General features: G+C 44.6%; 1 protein-coding gene across 1 annotated transcript; it reads left to right on the top strand.

Annotated features, from left to right (window-relative positions):
• Window positions 1-588: 588 nt before the first annotated feature.
• Window positions 589-23,860, top strand: REM2 (RRAD and GEM like GTPase 2). The gene is made up of 5 exons (XM_069745456.1): window positions 589-661; window positions 10,609-10,935; window positions 11,036-11,109; window positions 11,538-11,745; window positions 23,159-23,860. The coding sequence occupies exons 2-5, from the start codon at window positions 10,617-10,619 to the stop codon at window positions 23,434-23,436; spliced, it is 879 nt and encodes a 292-aa protein (XP_069601557.1). The 5' UTR covers window positions 589-661; window positions 10,609-10,616; the 3' UTR covers window positions 23,437-23,860.
• Window positions 23,861-24,117: the final 257 nt, after the last annotated feature.

Below are 24,117 nucleotides of genomic sequence, written 5' to 3'. Positions count from 1 at the left end.
AAGATTATTGTACCTGTTTTTATTTTGTATACCCCTCCTCATGTAAAGCGCCATGGAATAAATGGCGCTATAATAATAAATGTGTGTATACTGTATATATATAATTTAAAGAAAAATATACTATTACTATTCCGAAGCGTGGCATATCATTTTTAAGATTTAAGGTTCATTTGTACACTGTAGGACTTGCCTGTTTTATGAATTTGTGATCTTAAAAAAAATCTTGAAGGGGTTAAAAAAAAATAATTTTTAAATGCTGAAATGTTGCTAACATTAGAGGGCAGGTAAGTGTACGTGGGTTATTGCATTTTTCACAGTGTGCAATTCTGCACTTAGAGTGGAATGGGCATTCACCGTGCCCACCTCCCCTCAGCCCCCTCACCAGCTGCATCCTCAGCCACCTCACTGACTGAAGAGCGCGGGAAGCAGCACCACGTGATCTGGAGAGGGAATCCCGTGATGTCACAGCTTAATCTGCATATCTCCCGTCAGGAGAGGGAGGGTCTCCCCAGCCTCCCCAGCCCAATGGTGTGTGTCTACTGGGAGATATTTAAAGGGATTGGGCAGGGACTGAGCAGATGGAATTGAGCACCTGCCACACACAGGACCAAGGCAGAAGACAGGGACTAACAGACAGGTGTCAGAGCCAGGGGACATACAGGTAGGTGACAGTTTATCAGTACAATGAGGGCATGGCGCTGGTGTGTCATTCTGAGCTTCTGAAATGATGGGCACTATACTGATATACATGATTTCAGAGCAGATCTGATCGCAATACTTAAGTTTCTGCAAACGTTTGTTTGTAGATAGCAGGGTCTGCATGCCTGGGAGAGAAGGGGTTACCAGCAGCTCCTGGTGGTGGTCTATGTGGAGGATCCTTATCATTACCTATCTGACCAACAACATGGGAGAGAAGGGGTTACCAGCATCTCCTGGTGATGGTCTATGTGGAGGATCCTTATCATTACCTATCTGACCAACAACCTGGGAGAGAAGGGGTTACCAGCAGCTCCTGGTGATGGTCTATGTAGAGGATCCCTATCATTACCTGTCTGGTCAAGAACCTGGGAGAGAAGGGGTTACCAGCATCTCCTGGTGATGGTCTATGTGGAGAATCCCTCTCATTACCTGTCTGGTCAAGAACCTGGGAGAGAAGGGGTTACCAGCAGCTCCTGGTGATGGTCTATGTAGAGGATCCCTATCATTACCTGTCTGGTCAAGAACCTGGGAGAGAAGGGGTTACCAGCAGCTCCTGGTGCTGGTCTACGTGGAGAATCCCTCTCATTACCTGTCTGGCCAATAACCTGGGAGAGAAGGGGTTACCAGCATCTCCTGGTGATGGTCTATGTGGCATTTCCCTATCATTACCTGTCTGACCAAGAACCTGGGAGAGAAGGGGTTACCAGCATCTCCTGGTGATGGTCTATGTGGAGGATCCTTATCATTACCTGTCTGACCAACAACCTGGGAGAGAAGGGGTTACCAGCTGCTCCTGGTGATGGTCTATGTAGAGGATCCCTATCATTACCTGTCTGGTCAAGAACCTGGGAGAGAAGGGGTTACCAGCATCTCCTGGTGATGGTCTATGTAGAGGATCCCTATCATTACCTGTCTGGTCAAGAACCTGGGAGAGAAGGGGTTACCAGCAGCTCCTGGTGATGGTCTATGTAGAGGATCCCTATCATTACCTGTCTGGTCAAGAACCTGGGAGAGAAGGGGTTACCAGCAGCTCCTGGTGCTGGTCTATGTGGAGAATCCCTCTCATTACCTGTCTGGCCAATAACCTGGGAGAGAAGGGGTTACCAGCAGCTCCTGGTGATGGTCTATGTGGCAGATCCCTATCATTACCTGTCTGACCAAGAACCTGGGAGAGAAGGGGTTACCAGCAGCTCCTAGTGATGGTCTATGTAGAGGATCCCTATCATTACCTGTCTGGTCAAGAACCTGGGAGAGAAGGGGTTACCAGCAGCTCCAGGTCCTGGTCTATGTGGAGGATCCTTATCATTACCTATCTGACCAACAACCTGGGAGAGAAGGGGTTACCAGCAGCTCCTGGTGATGTTCTATGTAGAGGATCCCTATCATTACCTGTCTGACCAAGAACCTGGGAGAGAAGGGGTTACCAGCAGCTCCTGGTGATGTTCTATGTAGAGGATCCTTATCATTACCTGTCTGGTCAAGAACCTGGGAGAGAAGGGGTTGCCAGCAGCTCCTGGTGCTGGTCTATGTGGAGAATCCCTCTCATTACCTGTCTGACCAAGAACCTGGAGAGAAGGGGTTACCAGCATCTCCTGGTGATGGTCTATGTACAGGATCCCTATCATTACCTGTCTGGTCAAGAACCTGGGAGAGAAGGGGTTGCCAGCAGCTCCTGGTGCTGGTCTATGTGGAGAATCCCTCTCATTACCTGTCTGACCAAGAACCTGGAGAGAAGGGGTTACCAGCATCTCCTGGTGATGGTCTATGTAGAGGATCCCTATCATTACCTGTCTGGTCAAGAACCTGGGAGAGAAGGGGTTGCCAGCAGCTCCTGGTGCTCGTCTATGTGGCAGATCCCTATCATTACCTGTCTGACCAAGAACCTGGGAGAGAAGGGGTTACCAGCAGCTCCTGGTGATGGTCTATGTAGAGGATCCCTATCATTACCTGTCTGGTCAAGAACCTGGGAGAGAAGGGGTTGCCAGCAGCTCCTGGTGCTGGTCTATGTGGAGAATCCCTCTCATTACCTGTCTGACCAAGAACCTGGAGAGAAGGGGTTACCAGCATCTCCTGGTGATGGTCTATGTACAGGATCCCTATCATTACCTGTCTGGTCAAGAACCTGGGAGAGAAGGGGTTGCCAGCAGCTCCTGGTGCTGGTCTATGTGGAGAATCCCTCTCATTACCTGTCTGACCAAGAACCTGGAGAGAAGGGGTTACCAGCATCTCCTGGTGATGGTCTATGTAGAGGATCCCTATCATTACCTGTCTGGTCAAGAACCTGGGAGAGAAGGGGTTGCCAGCAGCTCCTGGTGCTCGTCTATGTGGCAGATCCCTATCATTACCTGTCTGACCAAGAACCTGGGAGAGAAGGGGTTACCAGCAGCTCCTGGTGATGGTCTATGTAGAGGATCCCTATCATTACCTGTCTGGTCAAGAACCTGGGAGAGAAGGGGTTACCAGCAGCTCCTGGTGCTGGTCTACGTGGAGAATCCCTCTCATTACCTGTCTGGCCAATAACCTGGGAGAGAAGGGGTTACCAGCATCTCCTGGTGATGGTCTATGTGGCATTTCCCTATCATTACCTGTCTGACCAAGAACCTGGGAGAGAAGGGGTTACCAGCATCTCCTGGTGATGGTCTATGTGGAGGATCCTTATCATTACCTGTCTGACCAACAACCTGGGAGAGAAGGGGTTACCAGCTGCTCCTGGTGATGGTCTATGTAGAGGATCCCTATCATTACCTGTCTGGTCAAGAACCTGGGAGAGAAGGGGTTACCAGCATCTCCTGGTGATGGTCTATGTGGAGAATCCCTCTCATTACCTGTCTGGTCAAGAACCTGGGAGAGAAGGGGTTACCAGCAGCTCCTGGTGATGGTCTATGTAGAGGATCCCTATCATTACCTGTCTGGTCAAGAACCTGGGAGAGAAGGGGTTACCAGCAGCTCCTGGTGATGGTCTACGTAGAGGATCCCTATCATTACCTGTCTGGCCAATAACCTGGGAGAGAAGGGGTTACCAGCAGCTCCTGGTGATGGTCTATGTGGCAGATCCCTATCATTACCTGTCTGACCAAGAACCTGGGAGAGAAGGGGTTACCAGCAGCTCCTAGTGATGGTCTATGTAGAGGATCCCTATCATTACCTGTCTGGTCAAGAACCTGGGAGAGAAGGGGTTACCAGCAGCTCCAGGTCCTGGTCTATGTGGAGAATCCCTCTCATTACCTGTCTGGCCAGGGGGTCAATAACAAAATTGACTTCTCCATCTTCTTCAGCAGCATGTCTTCCCAGCGCAGCTGGCCCCTGTTCTGTAATGTCATTGGCTTAGCAAGGCTGGCATATATGGAGATTGGAACCTGCCTTAAAAATACCAGTGTCATGTTCTGAGCCATGGTGACTGCAGAAGGGAATGTATCAGTCACTGTATAGTTAGATGCTAATATTAAAATGACATCTGTCAGGAATGTAGAGAGTTAAATAAGTCTGCAGATTATGGAAATACCATGGAGAACTGTAAGATCCATCTTCAGGTGTTACTGACCAGCCAGGGTCATAAGTGATCTCCAGGGCTTCCTGAAGAACCCATTTGTGTAGCCTCTTCCTATGTGTCAGATCTTTGACAGATGAGGCAAGGCGCGGGTAGTCCAGGAGTCTGGCCACAATCCGGGCTGGATGGACAGAGGAGAAGCCACTGGTCTGGGCCACCTGGACTACTAGAGCCACATTGGAAAGCCAGGTGCTTCCACTATGGCAATGCTGCAGAGAGCTGTCACATGCCCTGAGCACGTTGCCTTGGCATGTGCCCAACCTTATGCTGATAGTGTTGAAGGAAAATAAGACACGTTCTTCAGTAGTGATGATGATGAAAAAATAGCTATGATGATTTGTTACATTATAAGTAGTTTTCTAGTAATATTTTCCTGTAGGTTTCCTGATGTAGAGAAGTCAGCCTTCTAGATCGAAGTTATGTGCTAATGTTCAGCAAAGCAACCTGTAGAATTGGGAAAAAAATACGTTTTTCAACAAGGGAGACGCAACCCAGAAATAAAATGACTGTACTTCTTTTAGACTTGTGTGGGGTAATCTCTGCTTGTCCTGGATACTGATCGGAGATGATCCTGGATTAGAAAGAAGGCAGAAGTGTCATTATATAATTCTGAGACGCTGGCAAGGTAATAGTGGGAGAAGTGTGACGTGCAATGGGTTCGTCAATTAAAAAATTGCAAACGCTTCCAATGGTTTTAGGGAAAATCTATTACTAGGTAACTTTTGGATCCTCTCTAATGTACTGGATGCGTCTTTTTAATGATTTACATCTATGGTGCAATCGATATTGTCTAATCTCTGATACCATGATCTGCAGTCGCCAGGGAATGTCTGCGTCATCCTTCACTCACTCATACAGCACCAGACATTTCTGCTGCGCTTTACAGACATTGTCACTTTCCCCACTGGGGCTCACAATCTAAATTCTCTATCAGTATGTATTGTAGCTTGGGAGGAAGCCTCAAATACAGGTAGAACATACAAACTCCTTGTTGTCCTTGGTAGGATTCAAACTCAGGACCCCTGTCGCTGCAGTGCTAACCACTGAGCCACCGTGCTGCCCTTTGAGCAGACCTGCAATGTCACTTAAAATCAAAGTTAAGGCTTGTATTGTTGCCCTCATCACCTACAACAAATTAAAACTGTTTTTGGTGGACATGCCGGTCTTTAATGTTCAGAATATGTCCCAATACTCATGCTCTGCAGCTTGCCATCCACCGTTTTTGAGTCTTACTGTCACTAGCATTCTGCCAGCACTACAGGTGGTAGAACTTCCTTCACTCCTTTCTGAGTATGCATTATTCCTGCCATTGTTCAGTGGCTTACCTACCCTAAACTGAAATCCCCCGGGTATGTCTTTATGCAGGCAAAGACCTGAATATACACTGCTCAAAAAAATAAAGGGAACACTAAAATACCACATCCTAGATATCTGAATGATATATTCCAGTTGCAAATTTGTATTCATTGCATAGTGGAAAGTGTTCAGAATAATAAAATATAACAATTATCAATGTAAGTCAAAATGAATATCCCATGGAAGTCTGGATTTGGAATGATACTCAAAATCAAAGTGGAAAATCAAATTACAGGCTGATCCAACTTCAGTGGAAATACCCCATTACAAGGAAATGATGCTCATTAGTGTGTGTGGCCTCCACATGCCTGCATGACCTCCCTACAACACCTGGGCATGCTCCTGATGTGGCGGATGGTCTCCTAAGGGATCTCCTCCCAGACCTCAACTAAAGCATCCACCAACTCCTGGACAGTCTGTGGTGCAACGTGACGTTGGTGGATGGAGTGAGACATGATGTCCCAGATGTGCTCAATCGGATTCAGGTCTGGGGAACGGGCGGGCCAGTCCATAGCTTCAATGCCTTCATCTTGGAGGAACTACTGACACACTCCAGCCACATGAGGACTGGCATTGTCCTACATTAGGAGGAACTCAGGGCCAACCCCACCAGCATATGGTCTCACAAGGGGTCTGAGGATCTCATCTCGGTACCTAATGGCAGTCAGGCTACCTCTGGTGAGCACATGGAGGGCTGTGCGGTCCTACAAAGAAATTCCACCCCAAACCATTACTGACCCACTGCCAAACCAGTCATGCTGAAGGATGTTGCAGGCAGCAGATCACTCTCCACGGCATCTTCAGACTCTCACATCTATCGCATGTGCTCAGTGTGAACCTGCTTTCATCTGTGAAGAGCACAGGGCGCCAGTGGCGAATTTGCCAATCCCGGTGTTCTGTGGCAAATGACAAGCGTCCTGCACAGTGTTGGGCTGTGAGTACAACCCCCATCTGTGGATGTCGGGCCCTCAGACCATCCTCATGGAGTCAGTTTCTAACCGTTTGTGCAGACACATGCACATTTGTGGCCTGCTGGAGGTCATTTTGCAGGGCTCTGGCAGTGCTCCTCCTGTTCCTCCTTGCACAAAGGCGGAGATAGCGGTCCTGCTGCTGGGTTGTTGCCCTCGTACTGCCCCCTCCACGTCTCCTGGTGTACTGGCCTGTCTCCTGGTAGCGCCTTCAGCCTCTGGACACTATGCTGACAGACACAGCAAACCTTCTTGCAACAGCTCGCATCGATGTGCCATCCTGGATGAGCTGCACTACCTGAGCCACTTGTGTGGGTTGTAGAATCCATCTCATGCTACCACGAGTGTGAAAGCACAAACATTCAAAAGTGACCAAAACATCACCCAGAAAGCATTGGTACTGAGATGTGGTCTGTGATCCCCACCTGCAGAACCACTCCTTTATAGAGGGTGTCTTGATAATTGGCAATAATTTCCATCTGTTGTCTACTCCATTTGCACAACAGTATGTGAAATTGATTGTCAAACAGTGTTGCTTCCTTGTTGGACAGTTTGATTTTACAGAAGTTTGGTTTATTGGAGTTATAGTCTGTTGTTTGTGTTCCCTTTATTTTTCTGAGCAGTGTATCATAACCGGTAGTGAATAGAAAATTAGACTGAAAGGAGATATCTAGGGCTCGCCACTTTGGAGTGATTTATTTTCAGGTTCTAAACCTTATTGTAAATACACACCTGTACTTTGTATCTCCCCCACCTCATTGTAGATTGTAAGCTCTCACGAGCAGGGTCGTCTTATTTTGCTTTATTACTGTATTGTTAACATTGTTACCTATGACTGTTGTGTTTGAAACTGTTAAACTGTAAAGCGCTGCGGAATATGTTGGCGCTATATAAATAAAGATTATTATTATTATTATTATTATTTTGGGTGAATAAAGGTATATAATGATGGTCACTGCATTGTTCTAAGTTTATTATAGAGACCAATAAAAGGGTTTTCAGAGAATAATGTTTTTACCTCATTGGCTGACATTTAGTTAAAATAAAAAAAAAAAAGCTGTTGCTCACATTCCTCCCTCTCCTCTCCTGCATCTCTGCTGCTCCAGTGGTTGTTTACATGTTGCAAATGTGACTCCAGTGTACATCACCACTGCAGCCAATGTCTGAGCTTAGTGATTGGCTGCAGCAATGATGTACAGTGTAGACATGTCGTTATCGCTGTAGCCAATATACAATCAGAGGCAGCGCTGGGCCAGGGGAGAGTTATTTTAACTCCTTAACGACTGCCGATGCCGATTAAAACTGTGGCCTCTAAGGGGTACATCGCCGTTTTTGCAATCAGGAAATAAGGCTGTAGCGCCCTCCCCCAGAGTCGAAAAGTTTTCGGGGTCTCAGATACATGATCAGGGCCAGATTTTTCTATCCCCAATCACGTGACCACCGTTATTCAATGAATAACAGCGATCACAAATAAAAATAAAGTGTGCCCGGTGTTACAATGATTTCTTTCTCTTCTGACATGATATACATATCAGGAGAGACAAATGATGCCCCCGCTACCTCCACCATCCCCAGACCCTCCTGATCTGTCCCCCGGCCCAGCTTCATCTTCCTGGAAAAAAAATCTGACTGAGATCTGCCCGCCTGTACCCTCTAACAATAGAACATTTTTGCTATTGGTTCCTTTCACAGTGATCAAAAGAAAAAAGTTTGCATCGGGTGCTCGGGTATGCACAGAGTATTGCGGATCCAGGTGTTTTTTTTGGGTGTCTAACAGCCGCAAAACATGCTAGACCATGATCATGTCACTCAAGCAACCGCGATATTCGGTGCATATCTGAGCACCTGATGCTAACCGGAGTTTTGGGCACTTGCGCTCAACACTAATGACGACATAGTCAATATGAAAACTTAATGTTATAAAATTATGTGACGTAGCTATGGGTTCAAAATGCTCACTATACATCTGGATAAAATCCTTGAAGGGTGTGGTCTCCAAAATGAGGCCACTTGTGCGGGTTTCCACTGTTTAGGCACATCAGGGGCTCTCTAAACACAACATGGCGTCCACTAATTATTCTAGCAAATTTTACATTCAAAAAGTCAAATGGCGCTCCTCCCCTTCCGAGCCCTGCCGTGTGCCCAAACAGTAGATTTCCACCATAAATAAGGTATCGGCGTATTTAGGAGAATTTGCAAAACAAATTTTGTGGTCCATTTTTTCCAGTTACCCTTGTCAAAATAAAAAAAATTGGGTCTAAAGTAAAAAAAATTCTGAAAAAAAATAATTTTTCAATCCACATTGCTCCAGTTCCTGTGAAGCACCTGAAGGGTAATAAACTTCTTGAATGTGGTTATGAGCACCTTGAGGGGTGCAGTTTTTAGAAAATACCCCAAAGTGACACCATTCTACCATATAGACCCCCCAAAGTCACTTCAAATGTGATGTGGTCCTTAAAGGGAACCTGTCACCCCCGTTTTTTGAGATTGAGATATAAATACTGTTAAATAGGGCCTGCGCTGTGCGTTACTATAGTGTATGTAGTGTACCCTGATTCCCCACCTACGCTGCGCAATACATTACCAAAGTCGCCGTTTTCGCCTGTCAATCAGGCTGGTCAGGTCGGGTGGGCGTGTTCACAGCGCTGTTTCTTCCTCAGCTTTACGTTGGTGGCGTAGTGGTGTCTGCACGTTGAGGTGACTAATCCACTGTGGGCACGTGAAGAAGGAGCGCGCGATCTGCGCTATCACCCCCTGTCATCGGTGGGGGCGGCCATCTTCATGGGGCCGCGCATGCGCAGATGGAGTGCTCTGCTGCACGGGGCTTCAGGAAAATGGCCGCGGGATGCCGCGCGTGCGCACAAGAGATCGCGGCGGCCATTTTCCCAAAGCCGAGTTTGCATCTACCACTACGCCACCAACGTAAAGCTGAGGAAGAAACAGCGCTGTGAACACGCCCACCCGACCTGACCAGCCTGATTGACAGGCGAAAACGGCGACTTTGGTAATGTATTGCGCAGCGTAGGTGGGGAATCAGGGTACACTACATACACTATAGTAACGCACAGCGCAGGCCCTATTTAACAGTATTTATATCTCAATCTCAAAAAACGGGGTGACAGGTTCCCTTTAATAAAAGGATAGTTTTGTAAATTTTGTTGGAAAAATTAGAAATCACTGGTCAACCCCCTTCTAACTTTCTAACAAAGAAAAAAAATAAAAAATTGTGCTGATGTAAAGTAGACATGTGGGAAATGTTATTTAGTAACTTTTTTGTGTGACATAACTCTCTGATTTAAGGGCATAAAAATTAAAAGTTTGAAAATTGCTAAATTTTCCACAATTTTGCCAAATTTCTGTCTTTTTTCACAAACAAACGCAAGCCGTATTGAAGACATTTTATCACTGTTATGAAGTCCAATATGTCACGAAAAAACATTCTCAGAATCAGTGGGCTACGTTGAAGCGTTCCAAAGTTATTACCACATTACAGTAACAGTGGTCAGAATTGTAAAATTTAGCTTGGTCATTAAGGTCAAAATTGGCTTAGTCATTAAGAGCTTAACCAAGCTCTGGTTGATGGGGTGAAAAACATTGTTCCCAGAAAATCTGTTAAAAGGCGCCTTTACATCCTTAAATATTGCACACAATTTGGCAGCTTATTTCTTAAGTAATTACCGTATTAACATGTGTTGAAACAGTACTTAAGGTCACATAATACAGAAGAGGAGCACTAGACCAGTGAGCGCTTATTTCATGGACCAATTGCACTTCACATCAATTTGCAAATCTTACTTATCATTTCTAGGATGCAGGCGCGATTTCAGCCTTGGAAGGTAGTTGTAATTGCATTTAGATGACAAGAATGCATTACTGAAGCAGTTGCCTCCCTATATTTTCAGTTTTGGAAATATAAGCAAATGTATATTTCTAAAAGCTATTTGGTCTCTTCCATGTGCTACAACCTTTAATTTTTAATAGCCTCTTTACTGTCATGTTTGAAATTTAGTTGATCATTGATGATTTCTCTTGTCCTAGATATTGACATGACCCTAAACAAAATAGAAAAACTGGGGGGTCTGCGGCAACACAGAGGAAGTCTTCCTCTTCCAGCTGACTCACGCCGGAGGGGTAGTATGCCTTTGCCTTACAAGCATCAGCTGAGGCGTGCCCAAGCTGTAGATGAGCTGGACTGGCCAAGTGTCCATTCTGGGTCCTCTGACTCTGTGAGGTCTTCTGACAGTAACCCCGAGTCTGGTGTCTTCAAAGTGATGTTGCTTGGTGACAGTGGAGTAGGAAAGACTACGCTTGCTGGCATATTTGGAGGTACACAGGATACTTTCCCCCATGAGTCTGAACATCCAGGTAACTTTTTTTTTTAAAGAGTGTTGTAGTTTGGGCTGGGAGAGGGTTGACTTTTATGCTAGAATCAATGGTGATCAATGTATAATTTTGTTGCCAACAGAGGATACCTACGAGAGAAATCTAATAGTGGATGGAGAGAAGACCACACTGATGGTTTATGACATCTGGGAACAGGTGAGTAGCAAGATTAACACCACATTGTAATGCTACATGGTTACCCAAGAAATGTAAAGTAGAATAGTGACAAATGTTTAGAGATATGTTATTGGCTAATAGTGTAAAATGGTGAATAATTACCAAATAATCTCTAAAAGACTATATATTTTTTCTTTAGATAACTATGTAGAAAAGATTCATGTATGTATCATCCTCTTTAATAGCACTGGTTATTACACTCTCATCACCACACTTACCCATGGAAGACAGTAAAGTGCTTGGTCTTCAGTAATACATAGAATATCCCGGAGAACAGTATTCAGTCTTCCCCTTATCGTAGCCTATACTAAATGCTCATGGACCACACGATGATATTGTGCATAGCATGTGCCATACCTAGCATTACACAGATTTGTATGTTGTTCAATGTGACCCTAATCTCTCAGTCAGGACCACATACCTGGATGCAAGACAATTGTCTACAGATGGGTGATGCCTTCCTTCTAGTATTTTCCGTGACAGATCGTGGTAGTTTCCAACGTCTACCAGGTCTTCTTCTAAGGTTACGTACTGCCCGTCCACATCGGCACATTCCAGTGATTCTTGTTGGCAATAAAGGAGATCTGGCGCGCTCCAGAGAGGTCAGCATGGAAGGTAATACCGAAAATCACCAAAAATAGTATAGAAAGTACTCTGCAGTGTACTACTAGAACCTGAAAATGTGATGAAATATAAAAAAAATATAAAAAAAGTAGGCATTTTTTTTGTTTATGGACATATAAGCCTCAAGCCACAAAGATACGTAGTGAACGTTCATAAAGGGACAGGAAATATGACTACGAAGCGCAAGCCTTGTTGGTCCTATTGAAGTAATGTCATTACCACATTGCGAAGGTTTGGTGCGAAAAGCCGAGCACGGCTTCAATTTAACGCCCAAGTCTTGCCTATGTCATATCAGCTGCAGGAAAAAGGGTCCACTTTAAAGTTGAGACATAAAAGGTAACAGGTTAAGCATTTTTTTATAGAGTTTGACCAGCCTAAACTTTTTGAGCTACAGTAGATGCAGTTCATCAATGAGTAATGTTTCTCATACAAAAAGAAAATTATTGGCTCTTTCAGCCTGCAGTTATTTGTCATGTCTCTCCCATATACCTAGCTGAGGGTCTATGTTTATTTCAATGGGCTGCGACTTATCACTAATGGGTACAAAGTATCAGGCATGGTCCAATTCAGTATGCCTGATTCTCCTTTCCCCCAACGTCTTCTAGCCATAGTCAGGTAGCCCGAAATCAGTGAGTTCAGCTGTGTTTTGTCTAATATGTATTGTAAGGTTTCCAATCTTTGAAAAAACAAAGTTTTCATCTCTATGTCCATAAAGAAGAAAGTGGATTGGCACATACCGTCCCGTGCAACAAAATCCGGCGATGACCTGTTGAAGCGCAATGTGAGCGTGAAACGATCGTCGTCTGTATTTGCTTCACCATTTTATCTGCCTGCTGTTGGTATGATGATGCCACAATAAAGGATTTTGTTGCACGGGATGGTATGTGCCAAACTGCTTTCTTCTGGACATACAGATTCTCTTTCTTTGGAAGTGGCATCCGTAATCCCTGGTGTGTGTGCAGCTTCATTAACCCGAGGTCATACAGCTGTGCCTTCGTCCTGCCTCTCTCCCATGGAAAGTTTTCATCTCTGGCTGGGGGTCTGGGTGCTGAGACTCCAACAATCACAAAGTGGCAGATGATCCCTTTTTCAACTCTGAGTAGAGTTAATCCCAACCCGATGGGCACAAGGCCCACCTGAGCATTTCTGTGCCTTGGTGTTAGTGATTATTGGGGGACTCAACACTTTTCCCCCAGACCGATAAAACTTCTGACATGTCAGCCCTTGTCAGTACGGAAAGGTACAGAATGTTATTTCTTTCCTTTCTGCTCAGCAGTTGTGTGTTAATCTGGCATCTACAGCATATACATTACTGTTGAAACCCACATGGAGGACGTTAGTAACTATATCCTAAAAGCTGTTATGTAACTGCCTTTTGTTCATCAAATGGCTTAAGAAAAAACATTTGTTTCTGATAGCAGATCGTATTTAAGCTTGTACATATACAAATTCAATTCATCATATCTCTGTGTGGTGAGCTGGTTGGTAGGACAAAGAATATGGGAAAAATCACTGTGCCCGACCACCATGGAGAGGACTTCATCTACCTTCAGCAATCTCTGCTTTAGTGAAATAATTGACTCATATTTGCACATTGTAATGATATACTGAGGTCTGGAGAGAAATAGAAAATAAATGCCCGATTCATCAAGAATGTCGATTTTTCTCACCGGGGTGGAGTCTGACACTCCTGATTCATGAAGAGGCACACATCTGAATCATGAAACATGGACATCTAATGAGTGGCGTGTGTCTCCATGCACCGTGCCAGAAATCTTACTACAGTTAGAGACTGAAGTGGTATTTTTCGTGTTTTTTTTTGCTCTATACCCCGCCCCACCCATATGTCCCACTCCAGTTTTGCCAATTTTGGCAGAGCTGAGAAAAGAGAAACTGGCATGAAAAACTTGCACAATTTTTGCAAAGCTTCGAATTGCTCCAAAATGTTGCAACTTTTCAAATCAATTTATGCCAGAATTCTGGTGAAATTGTTTGGATGAATCAGGGAAAAAGTGTGCAACATATCTAATTTAGGTAATCAGCATTGCTGAGGTCCTGGTATCACCATTAGGCCGGGGTCACACAAGAGTAGGTTCTCTCATGTTTGAGAATCAGGCCGATTGTGCTAATGACTTGGCTCAAGCTCTGTCAGAGTCTGATCTGAGAGTCCCCTTACTGTGATTTAATTCTCTCACATAATAGAATCGGAGCAGAGGTGTGGAGAACTTGTCGCCTTCTTCTCCATTGTCTGAGTCTGCAAATGTTGGACTGCACTTGAATGACATCCTAGTGCAGTCCGAAGTTTTACTGGCACTCGTAGAATTGTTTGGGTGGTCCGAATTGCAGAGCCACTCACAGCGTGCTGCGATTGTTTTCTCATGCCGAATCGGCAGGAGGAAAAAAAACGCCAATCTGCACTGCCCCATCTACTATATAATTGTCTAAGGGTCACTTCCGTCTGTCCTTCTGTCTGTCTGTCTGTCACAGTTATTCATTCGCTGATTGGTCTCGCCAGCTGCCTGTCATGGCTGCCGCGACCAATCAGTGACGGGCACAGTCCGGAAGAAAATGGCCGCTCCTTACTCCCCGCAGTCAGTGCCTGTCGCCCGCATACTCCCCTCCGGTCACCACTAACACAGGGTTAATGCCGGCGGTAACGGGCCGCGTTATGCCGCGGGTAACGCACTCCGTTACCGCCGCTATTAACCCTGTGTGTCCCCAACTTTTTACTATTGACGCTGCCTATGCGGCATTAATAGTAAAAAAATGTAATGTTAAAAATTATAAAAAAAAAAAAAAAAAAACTTGCTATACTCACCCTCTGTAGCCCGCTGAGCCGCTCGCGCCGGCCACCATCTTCCGTTGCAGGTTCTGGTGGCAAAGATGGTATGGGAGAAGGACCTGCCATGACGTCACGGTCATGTGACCGCGACATCATCACAGGCCCTGCGCGCCTGCGTGAGAAGAACCTGCCATGACGTCACGGTCATGTGACCGCGACGTCTTCACAGGCCCTGCGCGCCTGCGCTAGAAAGACCTGCCATGACGTCACGGTCGTGTAACCGCAACGTCATCACAGGTCCTGCGCTCATACCAACCCTGGGGCCGGAAGCTGACGTGGACTACAAGGGGCCCTCGGAAAGGTGAGTATATGTTTATTTTTTATTTTTTAACCTGTGATAAACCTGGCTGGGCAATATACTACGTAGCTGGGCAATATACTACGTAACTGGGCAATATATTACGTGTCTGGCCAATATACTACGTGGCTCTGTGCTGTATACTACGCCGCTGTGCAATATACTACGTGGCTCTGTGCCGTATACTACTTCGCTTTGCAATATACTACGTGGCTCTGTGCTGTATACTACATCACTGGGCAATATACTACGTCGCTGGGCAATATACTACGTGGCTGGGCAATATACTACGTGGCTGAGCAATATACTACGTGGCTGGGCAATATACTACGTCACTGGGCAATATACTACGTCACTAGGCAATATACTACGTAACTGGGCAATATACTACGTGACTGGGCAATATACTACGTGACTGGGCAATATACTACGTGGTTGGGCAATATACTACGTCACTGGGCAATATACTACGTCACTGGGCAATATACTACGTCACTGGGCAATATACTACGTAGCTGGGCAATATACTACGTGGCTGGGCAATATACTACGTAACTGGGCAATATATTACGTGTCTGAGCAATATACTATGTGTCTGGCCAATATACTACGTGGCTCTGTGCTGTATACTACATCACTGGGCAATATACTACGTCACTGGGCAATATACTACGTGGCTGCGCAATATACTACATCACTAGGCAATATACTACGTGACTGGGCAATATACTACGTGACTGGGCAATATACTACGTCACTGGGCAATATACTACGTGGTTGGGCAATATACTACGTCACTGGGCAATATACTACATCGCTGGGCAATATACTACGTAGCTGGGCAATATACTACGTGTCTGGGCAATATACTACGTGTCTGGGCATTATACTACGTCACTGGGCAATACACTACGTGTCTGGGCAATATACTACGTGGCTGGGCAATATACTACGTGGCTGGGCAATATGCTACGTGGCTGGGCAATATACTACGTGGCTGGGCAATATACTACGTAACTGGGCAATATTCTACGTGTCTGGGCAATATACTACGTGTCTGGGCATTATACTACGTCACTGGGCAATACACTACGTGTCTGGGCAATATACTACGTGGCTGGGCAATATACTACGTGGCTGGGCAATATGCTACGTGGCTGGGCAATATACTACGTGGCTGGGCAATATACTACATGGCTGGGCAATATACTACGTGGCTGGACAATATACTACATCACTGTGCAATATACTACGTGGCTGGGCAATATACTACGTGGCTGGGCAGTATACTACGTCGCTGGGCAATACACTACGTGGCTGGGCAATATACTACGTAGCTGGGTAATATACTACGTGGCTGGGCAATATACTACGTGGCTGGGCAATATACTACGTGGCTGGGCAATATACTACGTTGCTGAGCAATATACTACGTGGACATGCATATTCTAGAATACCCGATGCGTTAGAATCGGGCCACCATCTATAATATTGGGCTGAGTGCTATTTGATAAAGCATCCCAGATCTGTACTGCCCCATAGTATAACATTGGGCCGAGTGCTATCTGATAAACATCACAGATCTGCAGTGCCCCATAGTATAACATTGGGCTGAGTGCTATCTGATAAACATCACAGATCTGCACTGCTCCATAGTATAACATTGGGCTGAGTGCTATCTGATGAACATCACAGATCTGTACTGCCCCATAGTATAACATTGGGCTGAGTGCTATCTGATACACATCACAGATCTGCACTGCCCCATAGTATAACATTGGGCCGAGTGCTATCTGATAAACATCACAGATCTGCAGTGCCCCATAGTATAACATTGGGCTGAGTGCTATCTGATAAACATCACAGATCTGCACTGCTCCATAGTATAACATTGGGCCGAGTGCTATCTGATAAACATCACAGATCTGTACTGCCCCATAGTATAACATTGGGCTGAGTGCTATCTGATACACATCACAGATCTGCACTGCCCCATAGTATAACATTGGGCTGAGTGCTATCTGATAAACATCACAGATCTGCACTGCCCCATAGTATAACATTGGGCTTAGTGCTATCTGATAAACATCACAGATCTGCACTGCTCCATAGTATAACATTGGGCTGAATGCTATCTGATAAACATCACAGATCTACACTGCCCCATAGTATAACATTGGGCCAAATGCTATCTGATAAACATCACTGATCTGCACAGCTGTCATGTGCCCCTAACAGCTGCGTGTGGAATTGCGATCTACCCGCAGCTGTTAACATGTTAAACGCCGCTGTCAAACTCTGATAGTGGCATTTAACATGCGCTTCCAGCAATCGCGCCGGAAATCTGCCAATTGGTGACCATCGTCATATGATTGCGGGTCACCGATGGATTGACATGACAAAGAGAGGTCTCCTGCAAACCTCTATGGTTGTCACTGCCGGATTGCTATGAGCGCCGCCCGGTGGCTTACAGCAAGTGAGTAATTCTGCTACATATAGGCGACCTGATCATCGCCTGCATGCAGCAGAGCCAATCAGGTTATGACAGCTTCTAGTCTCCCATGGAGACTATTAAAGCATGCCAAAAGAAAAAAAAAATGTTTTTAAAAATATAAAAAAAAAATATAAAAGTTCAAATCACCCCTATTTTGCCACATTAAAAAAAAAAAATCAAATATACACATATTTGGTATCGCCGTATTCAGAATCACCTGAATCTAGATGTAGCAGAGCTGAAGACGTCGTGGGAGAAATGGATTAAAAGCATCTCTTCGGAAAGGTGAGGAATACTGCTGTTTATTTGTTTTTTGTACCTCTTTTGCAGATGACGAGGGCATCGGGGGAATGGGCGAGGTCATAAGTAGGGTTTAATTAAGAATATTAACGGAGTCTGTGTGACTATGGGGTTAGTAATGGGGGCATCTTATTGACACTTCTCCATTACTAACCTCTGGGCTTGATGTAACCTGACAATACAAAGGTGCCATCAACCCCCCAAATATCACCCCACTTGCCACCGCTACAGGGCAAGTGTGAAGAGCGAGGCTAAGTGCCAGAACTGGTTCATCTTAGAGATGCGCCTTTTCTGGGACTGCTGAGAGCTGATGTTTTTAGCCTGGGGGTAGCAGTATCCATGGCCCCTTCCTAGGCTATTAATATCAGCTCACAGCTGTCTGCATAGCCTTTACTTCTTATAAATTATAGGGAAATCCTACATCATTTTTTTATGGTCCCCCATTTTAATAGCCAGTAAAAGCTAATTATACAGCTGTGAGCTGATATTAATATCCTGGGAAGCTCCATGGGTATTACCCCCTTCCCAGGCTATAGACATCAGTCCCCAGCCGTCAGCTTTCCCTCTGCTGGTTACGAAAATTGCATGGTAGCCCATGCAATTTTTTCCAGAAAAATAATCTTTTGTTAATTAAATACATGTACAGTATGCTGCACAAACACTGTACTAATTCTATTGGTCACTGACATCTATATATCTACCTATTCTATATGTAATTACTGTATGTAATCCATCTCTTCCATCCTTTCGGCTCCTGCAGTGAGTTTACAGAACACGGCAGATGAATTACCAGCTTTTCATCTATCTATCTATCTATCTATCTATCTATCTATCTATCTATCTATCTAATATATATACATACGGTGTATGTATGTGTATGTATATGTGTATGTGTGTGTCACTAACATGTATATATTTACAGTGGGGAAAAAAGTATTTAGTCAGCCACCAATTGTGCAAGTTCTCCCACTTAAAAAGATGAGGGGCCTGTAATTGACATCATGGGTAGAACAAAACAATGAGAGTCAAAATGAGAAAACAAATCCAGAAATTCACCTTGTCTGAATTTGAAAGATTTATTTTGCAAATTATGGTGGAAAATAAGTATTTGGTCATTTAATAAAAGTTCATCTCAATATTTTGATATATATCCTTTGTTGGCAATGACAGGTCAAACGTTTTTTGTAAGTCTTCACAAGGTTGGCACACACTGTTGGTGATATGTTGGCCCATTCCTTCATGCAGATCTCCTCTAGAGAAGTGATGTTTTGGGTGCGTCGCTGGGCAGCACAGACTTTCAACTCCCTCCAAAGGTTTTCTATGGGCTTGAGATATGGAGACTTGCTAGGCCACTCCAGGACCTTCATATTCTTCTTACGAAGCCACTCCTTCGTCGCCCTGTCGGTGTGCTTGGGATCATTATCATGCTGAAAGACTCATCCACGTTTTATCTTCAATGCCCTTGCTGATGGAAGGAGGTTTGCACTCAAAATCTCACAATACATGGCCCCATTCATTCTTTCATGTACAGGGATCAGTCATCCTGGTCCCTTTGCAGAGGAACAGCCCCAAAGCATGATGTTGCCACCCCAATGCTTTACAGTAGGTATGGTGTTCTTTGGATGCAACTCAGCATTCGGTCTCCTCCAAACACGATGAGTTTTGTTGCTACCAAACAGTTCTATGTTGGTTTCATCAGACCATATGACATTCTCCCAATACTCTTCTGGATAATCCAAATGCTCTCTAGCAAACTTCAGACGGGCCCGGATATGTACTGGCTTAAGCAGGGGACACGTCTGGCGCTGCAGGATCTGAGTCCCTGGCATCAGAGTGTATTACTGATGGCAGCCTTTGTTACGGTAGTCCCAGCTCTATGCAGGTCATTCACTAGGTCCCCCCGTGTGGTTCTGGGATTTTTACTCACCGTTCTTGTGATCATTTTGACCCCACGGGGTGAGATCTTGCGTGGAACCCCAGATCGAGGAAGATTATCAGTGGTCTTGTATGTCTACCATTTTCTTATTATTGCTCCCACAGTTGATTTCATCACGCCAAGCTGCTTGCCTATTGCAGATTCAGTCTTCCCAGCATGGTGCAGGGCTTCAATTTTGCTTCTGGTGTCCTTCGACAGCTCTTTGGTCTTCACCATAGTGAAGTTTGGAGTGTGACTGTTTGTGGTTGTGGACAGGTGTCTTTTAAACTGATAACAAGGTCAAACAGGTGCCCTTACTACAGGTAATAAGTGGAGGACAGAGGAGCCTCTTGAAGGAGAAGTTACAGGTCTGTGAGAGCCAGAAATCTTGCATGTTTTTAGGTGACCAAATACCGTATATACTCGAGTATAAGCCGAGATTTTCAGCCCATTTTTGGGGCTGAAAGTCCCCCTCTCGGCTTATATTCGAGTCATGCCCGGGGGTCGGCAGGTGAGGGGGGCGGGGACTGTCTAGTTTTACTTACCTACTGCTGGCACGGTCCCTGCAGTCCCTGCTTCTTCCAGCGCTGCAGATTCTTCCTGTACTGAGCGGTCACATGGTACCGCTCATTACAGTAATGAATATGCGGCTCCACCTCCCATAGAGGTGGAGCCGCATATTCATTACTGTAATGATCGGTAACTGTGACCGCTCAATACAGGAAGAAGATGCAGCGGTGGAAGAAGCAGGGACTGCAGGGACCGCACCAGCAGTAGGTAAGTATACGGGGAGCGCAGCGCTGCGCGATATTTACCTGCTCCTTGTTTCGGTGCGGCTCTGTCTCCAGCGTCCTCTGGCTGTGACGCTCAGGTCAGAGGGCGCGGTGACATAGTCAGTGCGCGCCCTCTTCTGAGCGTCAGTGCTGGAGACGGAGCTGCACGAGGAACAGGTAAATATTGAAAGCGCCGGCGTCCTGAGCGAAGAGAGGTGAGTATGTAATTTTTTTTTTTTATTGCAGCAGCATTATATATGGCACAGATTTATATGGAGCATCTATGGGGCCATAATGAATGGTGCAGAGCATTCTATATGGCACAGCTTTATATGGAGCATCTATGGGGCCATAATGAACGGTGCAGAGCATTGTATATAGGGCACAGCTTTATATGGAGCATCTATGGGGCCATAATGAACGGTGCAGAGCATTATATATGGGGCACAGCTTTATATGGAGCATCTATGGGGCCATAATGAACGGTGCAGAGCATTATATATGGGGCACAGCTTTATATGGAGCATCTATGGGGCCATAATGAACGGTGCAGAGCATTATATGTGGGGCACAGCTTTATATGGAGCATCTATGGGGCAATAATGAACGGTATGGAGCTTTATATGTGGCACAGCTTTATATGGAGCATCTTATGGGGCAATAATGAACAGTATGCAGCATTATATGTGGCACAGCTTTATATGGAGCATCTTATGGGGCAATAATGAACGGTATGGAGCATCTATTTTTATTTTTGAAATTCACCGGTAGCTGCTGCATTTCCTACCCTAGGCTTATACTCGAGTCAATAAGTTTTCCCAGTTTTTTGTGGCAAAATTAGGGGGTCGGCTTATACTCGGGTCGGCTTATACTCGAGTATATACGGTACTTATTTTCCATCATAATTTGCAAAATAAATCTTGCCAAGTCAGACAAGGTGATTTTCTGGATTTGTTTTCTCATTTTGACTCTCATAGTTGTGGTCTACCTATGATGTCAATTACAGGCCTCTCTCATCTTTTTAAGTGGGAGAACATGCATAATTGTTTTTTTTTCCCCACTGTATGTATTCTATGTGTATATATCTATTCCCTTTATTCTATTCTAACCTGTCAGTGTAATTTTACTGTACACGACCTTCTTGGTCAAATAGCCTTTACACAGCCTGGAGGTGTGTTTGGGGTCATTGTCCTGTTGAAAAATAAATGATGGTCCAACTAAACGCAAACCAGATGGAATAGCATGCCGCTGCAAGATGCTGTGGTAGTCATGCTGGTTCAGTATGCCTTCAATTTTGAATAAATCCCCAACAGTGTCACCAGCAAAGCACCCCCACACCATCACACCTCCTCCTCCATGCTTTACGGTGGGAACCAGGCATGTAGAGTCCATCCTTTCGTTTTCTGCATCGCACAAAGACACGGTGGTTGGAACCAAAGATCTCAAATTTGTACTCATCAGACCAAAGCACATATTTCCACTGGTCTAATGTCCATTCCTTCTGTTCTTTAGCCTAAACAAGTCTCTTCTGCTTGTTGCCTGTCCTTAGCAATGGTTTCCTAGCAGCTATTTGACCATGAAGGCCTGCTGCACAAAGTCTCCTCTTAACAGTTGTTGTACAGATGTGTCTGCTGCTAGAACTCTGTGTGGCATTGACCTGGTCTCTAATCTGAGCTGCTGTTAACCTGCGATTTCTGATACTGGTGACTCGGATAAACTTATCCTCAGAAGCAGAGGTGACTCTTGGTCTTCCTTTCCTGGGGCGGTCCTCATGTGAGCCAATTTTTTTGTAGCGCCTGATGGTTTTTGCAACTGCACTTGGGGACACTTTCAAAGTTTTCCCAATTTTTCGGACTGCTCATCAAGAGAATGCCAAGATTGTGCAAAGCATTCATCAAAGCAAAAGGTGGCTACTTTGAAGAACCTAGAATATAAGACATATTTTCAGTTGTTTCACACTTTTTTGTTAAGTATATAATTCCACATGTGTTAATTCATAGTTTTTATGCCTTCAGTGTGAATGTACAATTTTCATAGTCATGAAAATACAGAAAAATCTTTAAATTATTATTATTATTATTATACATTTTTATAGCGCCATTTATTCCATGGCGCTTTACATGTGAATACGGGGCAAATATAGACAAATACATTAAACATGAGCAGATAACAAGGCACACGAGTACATAAGGAGGGAGGACCCTGCCCGCGAGGGCTCACAGTCTGCAGGGGGTGGGTGAGGATACACTAGGAGAGGGAAGAGCTGGCTGTACGGCTGAGAAGGTGTGTCCAAACTTTTGGTCTGTACTGTATATATATATATATATATGTGTGTGTGTGTTTCTGTGTGTGTTTTGACTAATATTTCCTTTGAAAACAATGTGTAAATGACAGAGAATATCTGTATGTAAAAGTTCATGTTAAAATCACATTGCAATCGCACTGCACTCGGATGTAAATCGGATGCTACTTGTGAAAAATCGGATTGTACGCACATGACACTCGCATTACACTCGTGCGACTCTTGGCAGGGAGACTTGGACCGATTTTTCATACGTTTAGTGCGACTCCAGCCTAATCCTCATAATACCACCAGGAAACTGATGGTGATGTTTTGCTCTAAGCTCAAATGTGTTCATATCCTACTTCACTTTTTTCTCATACGATTGAAATGTAGAACTTTCGATGGATTTTTTATTGTTGTTCTCTAGTACTGTAGTCCAAAGTATCATTATTGCTATGATACTGCTGTTTACTTTGTATTTTTCTTGTACTCTTCCAGAGGGACGCTCCCTGGCAGGCATGTTAAGCTGTAAGTACACAGAGACATCTGCTGCCCTTCACCATAATACTCAAGAGCTGCTTGAAGGGGTTGTCAGACAGATTCGTTTACGAAAGGATGAAGTAGAGCGCCCTCCGCAGACAGCCACTCTTTTGCCACCAGGGCGTAGAGAAAGTTTGACCAAAAGAGCAAGGCGACTGTTGCAAGGGATTATGGGAAAACATAAAGGATTCTTCAAGCAAAGATCAAAATCATGTCATGACCTTTCTGTACTGTGACTAATTAACTGTCCAACCACGTGAATCACTTGAGACTTTGTGGCCAGTCTTATCAGAAAAGGCCCCGATCACCATCTTACATGGGGCCGTATCAATAGCACATGTGCTACGAAGAATATTAACATCATCAAGCAAACCTGGACTTGTGATCAAGCTGCAATGGCTTTAGATATCACTATACGTAAGCTCACCGCGTGATGTGACATTCATAAAATATTCATTTCATTTCTAAAGGTTGTTATTGATTGCATAATGAATAATTGTTTTTTTTTTACCTTTTTTTTAAATGCAACACTGCCACATATTTATTGAGGATAATCTGCAAAACTGACACAAAATTGCTTTTACTTCTCTAAGCAAATCTAACAGAGTAGAGCAGATGTGAATGATTTATTATTGAAAACTGTCGTACCAACAGCATTAATATATATATATATATATATATATATATATATATATGTATATGTCTGTTTTTGTGGCCCCAATAGATTTCTTACGTATACGGCCCCCATTGAAAATCATTGAAAAGTGCACCGTGACTACGGTTTTTGCGGTATTGGAAACCCGAAAACAGCGATCCGCAAGTTTTTTGCCGTCCGTTATTGCGGCAGACCGTGAAAATTGCAGCAATGCAGCCCGCAAAAAAGGCCCACAATAACAGACCGCAAAAAGCACAGTAAG

The sequence above is a fragment of the Ranitomeya imitator genome, chromosome 1 (genome assembly GCF_032444005.1).
Source record: "Ranitomeya imitator isolate aRanImi1 chromosome 1, aRanImi1.pri, whole genome shotgun sequence".
NCBI lineage: Eukaryota > Metazoa > Chordata > Amphibia > Anura > Dendrobatidae > Ranitomeya > Ranitomeya imitator.
This window is presented reverse-complemented; position numbering and strand designations above follow the sequence as displayed.

What these genes read in the sequence shown, in the direction of transcription:
- REM2 (XM_069745456.1), top strand. Translation starts at nt 10,617, where the DNA reads ATGACCCTAAACAAAATAGAAAAACTGGGGGGTCTGCGGCAACACAGA. An exon ending in CCATGAGTCTGAACATCCAG is followed by an intron (nt 10,936 to 11,035) that starts GTAACTTTTTTT and finishes TGTTGCCAACAG; the next exon opens with AGGATACCTACGAGAGAAAT. An exon ending in CAGAGAGGTCAGCATGGAAG is followed by an intron (nt 11,746 to 23,158) that starts GTAATACCGAAA and finishes GTACTCTTCCAG; the next exon opens with AGGGACGCTCCCTGGCAGGC.